The sequence below is a fragment of the Psammomys obesus genome, unplaced genomic scaffold, assembly GCF_907164565.1.
Source record: "Psammomys obesus unplaced genomic scaffold, mPsaObe1.curated_primary_1811, whole genome shotgun sequence".
Taxonomy (NCBI): domain Eukaryota; kingdom Metazoa; phylum Chordata; class Mammalia; order Rodentia; family Muridae; genus Psammomys; species Psammomys obesus.
Genome location: NW_026596064.1, coordinates 12416827 through 12420889, shown reverse-complemented (window position 1 = coordinate 12420889; position 4063 = coordinate 12416827). Strand labels below are relative to the sequence as shown.

The window sequence follows — 4063 nt, the reverse complement described above, 5'->3', positions numbered from 1 at the left end:
AGCAGCACGTCATCCGGCCAGCGTGTCTGCTGGAACCTTCCCTTTGTGACGGTGCATAGACATACATACATACATATATATACATCTATATATATATATACATCTATATATATCTATATATATATATACATAGATGTATATATATATGACAGCAAGCAGGAAAAACAATATATATATATAAATACATATGTATATGGGTGTTTTGGCTGCATGTATGTCTATCGACCATGGAAATGCCTGCCTGGTACCCGAAAAGGCCAGAAGTGGGTATCTGGTGCTCTGGAATAGGAGTTTCAGACAGTTGTGAGCTGCAACTCGGATGCTGAGAATTGAACCTGACTTCTGTGGAAGAGCAGCCGGTGCTCTTAACCCCTAATCTATCTCTGTCCTGGTTTTTGAGCCAGGGTCTCACTAGCCTACCGTAGCCATGGTAGCCTTAAACTCTCTAATCTTCTCACCTTAGCCTGCCAAGTGCTAGGAATATAAGCACAAACCACTGGCACAGCTAATTACTGCTTTTTTTTTTTTTTTTTTTTAAAGCATATCGGACGTGAAAATATATATTTGGTTAGTAGGAACTGTAATGAGGATACTGTCTACTGCTTTGGAGTCCTGGCGTTATGAATTAAAGGAAATGGATGGTATGGCACTATTTCTTTCCGGCTGCGGGATGACAGCATTATCCCGGATCTGCAGAGATCACAGTAGAAAAACAGGTTCCCTAACGTGCTCCAATAAAAAGAGGAGGATCCCTGCTGGGTCTTGCAGCAACTGACTGCACCATTTTGGATGTGTTGGCGAACTGGAGAAACATGACATCTTGCTCATGTGTCCCGCAAGGAGAGCGTGAGCTTTCGTCTATGGACCTCTTCAAGTGTCTGACAGCGCTATGCACTCACTATGGAATTCCTGTCTTCCCACTGCTCTTATTTTTCATGCTCTTTTTTTAATTTTTGGTTTTATGACTGGGTTTCTCTATGTACCCCTTGTTGTCCTGCAACTTGCTCTGTAGACCAGGCTGACCTTGAATTCGCCCGCCTCTGCCTCCTGGGTGCTGGGATTAAAGGTGTGTCCCACCACTGCCCAGCTGCCTTCTTGCTGTTTTTAAAAAATTATTTTTATTATTTTAAAATGTGTATATATGTGTATTTGTGTGGGGGTATATGAACCTAAGTGTAGGGGCCTATGGGGTCCTGAAGAGGGAGTAAGATCCCCTGAAGACAGAACAAGCAGGTGGGAGTTGCCTGCTAGGAATTGAGCTCCGGTCCTCTGCAAGAATCGTGGGTCATCTTAACTGCTGAGCCATCTCTCCATTTAATTTTTGTAATAACTTATAGAGAAACCAAGTAACAGACAAAAGTTAAGTAATTTTACATAGACAGACAACAGGAGAACGGGAACACTTACTCAAAGTCATCTGGCTATAGGACTGTTTGCTTAACAACTATTTTGTATTGGTAATAGGAACTGTATGATGCAGGCCGGGTGGTGGTGCTGCGCGCCTTTAATCCCAGCACTCGGGAGGCAGAGGCAAGTGGATCTGAGTTCGAGGCCAGCCTGGTCTACAGAGTGAGTTCCAGGATAGCCAGAGCCACACAGAGAAACCTTGCCTCAATAAACAAACAAACAAAAAAAAAACCCAGACAATCAAACACGCAACAAAACAACAACAAAAAGAAAAACAACATTATACAATGCACTTACCCTTCACGTCACTAGACCACTAACCTGGTTGGTTCTCCAGTATTCTACAGTCCGAGCTGCGCTGGTATTCGCCACTCAAGTGCCAGCTGAATTCCTGACTGAAGGGGCAATAGTCAGCGATTTCTACTGACCCCCCATAGTAAGGCAAATCCTCTGCAGATATTCCGCTGAGCTCATCGAAGTACTGCGAAGAAATCACAGGAGGCGAGAAGAGTAAGAGCCACTCTGTCATGTCAAAACCCCACCACAGACAATTACGGCGCCCTGCCAGTGCCGTGCGCCATAAAACGGTAGTCCAGTGTTCTCCACAGACTGTACAGTAAAGATGGCCTATTACACCACACAGCAGAAACGCAGGGTGCCACAGCCTTAGAAGTAAGCGGTAAGATAATTAAGTACCTATTAAGATGATGCATTTGATTGTTTTAGAAGGAAGACAAGACTAACACCCAAAACGTTTTTATTCTTTAGCATGAAGTATCAAATCAGGCTATCTTTGGATTGCGTTGTGTTACAACGTTTGATCTTCAAAATCACTGTCTAGGCTGGGCAAGGTGGCGCACACCTTTAGCCCCAACACCTGAGAGGCAGAGGCAAGTGGATCTCTGTGAATTAGAGGCCAGCCTGTTCTACAATGTGAGTTCCAGAAGAACCAGGGCTATGTAGAGGGTCCCTGTCTCAAAAAACAAAACAAAACATTTGCTCTCTGAATTGCTGATTTGAGTTTCATAAAAATAGTAAAGGAATTTTGGCTTGGGTTTGGCTCAGAATTTCCAACAATTTTGGAAATGACCATAAACATACTTTAGCCATTTTGTACTATGTATTTATGTGAAATGGTATTTATAAAGTAAAAATATTGATAATTCTGGAAAACACTGACAATGCTCTGTGTCCTGCAGCAAAGATTTAACTATTTATGTGAAAATAAGCCTGCACTTCTACCTCATTAATATGCACATTTGCTTTTGTCTTTAATAAGTGGTAAAAGTATATGCATAGCAAAAATAAAAAAAACGCACTAAAACAGAGCCATGTGTGGTGGTACATTCATTTAATCCCAGCACTTGGATGATAGAGGCAGGTGTTATGTAGTAAGTTCCAGGACAGTGAGGACTGTATAGTGAGACCTTGACTCACAAACAAATGGCACAAAAAACAGAAAGAAGAAGAGGGCTGTTATAATGTAAAGCTAATGCATAAAGTGAAATCTTTTTAAAAAAAGATTTATTTTTTTATTATGTATATAATGTTTTGCCTGCATGTGTGCCTGCACGCCAGAAGAGGGCACTAGATCTCATTATAGATGGTTGGGAGCCCCCATGTGGTTGCTGGGAATTGAACTCAGAACCTCTGAAAGAGATCTCAAGTGCTCTTAACCACTGAGCCACCTCTCCAGCCCAAGTGGAGACATTTTCAATATGAAATACTAGGCACAATGGACTGTGTTGTAACCCTCACCCCCTTTTTGGGGAGGCCGAGTCATGAGAACTACTGGAGTTCAGGAGTTTGGGGCCATCCATGTAACACAGCAAAAATAATAAACATAGGGAAAGTATAAGCAATCTTTTTATTTTTTTAAGATTTATTTATTTATTATTTATACAGTGTTCTGCCTATATGTATGCCTACACACAAAAAGAGGGCAGCAGATCTCACTATAGATGGTTATGAGCCATCTATAGTTACTGGGAATTGAACTCAGGACCTTTGGAAGAACAGCCAGTGCTCTTAACCTCTGATCCATCTTTCCAGCCCTCATAAGCAATCTTAAAACAAAACAAAACAAAACAAAACACTTGAAAAAATTAAAGCTATTTATATGAAACAGTCTGACTACCAAGGGAGCAAGGAGCCAAGTATATTGCAAAGGTCTCACATGACTGTAAATCCTAACACGTGGGAGACAGAGAAGGGAGGACTGACTTAGAAGTCAGCCTGGGCTACAGAGCACCCTGCCTGGAAAAATAAATCACTCTTTATGCTAACATCCTGCGACAGTATTCCTAGAAATTCCTTTGCCACTGCTGTACTCAGTGAGGCCGAGTGCAAGCCGGAACCTCACAACTGAGCAGATGTCATTGCAATTAACTGCTGAGATACTATGTCTCACTAAGGGTTCTTTTGTGAGTGGCAAAGGGAGCTCAAGGACTTTAGAGACCAAAAACAGGATTTGATTTGTTGCTGTTTGTGATGGGGTCTTAAGCCTGGGAGTGCCACACTTGGGTCCAGACGAGGGAATGAAGGTCAGCCAGAGACTCAGACTGGATACATGGAGCCATTTTATCTACCTTTTATTTCTAGAAGAGAATTATCTATCTATCTATCTATCTATCTATCTATCTATCTATCTATCTAT

At 41.9% G+C, this 4063-nt stretch overlaps 1 protein-coding gene across 1 annotated transcript in view; it reads right to left on the bottom strand.

Annotated features, from left to right (window-relative positions):
* The window catches only part of Lmln (leishmanolysin like peptidase), a 52062-nt gene that overhangs the window by 6898 nt on the left and 41101 nt on the right, over positions 1-4063 (bottom strand). The window contains exon 15 of the mRNA XM_055625227.1: positions 1729-1888. Coding sequence (XP_055481202.1) covers positions 1729-1888 — 160 coding nt within the window. The remainder of the gene's footprint in view (positions 1-1728; positions 1889-4063) is intronic.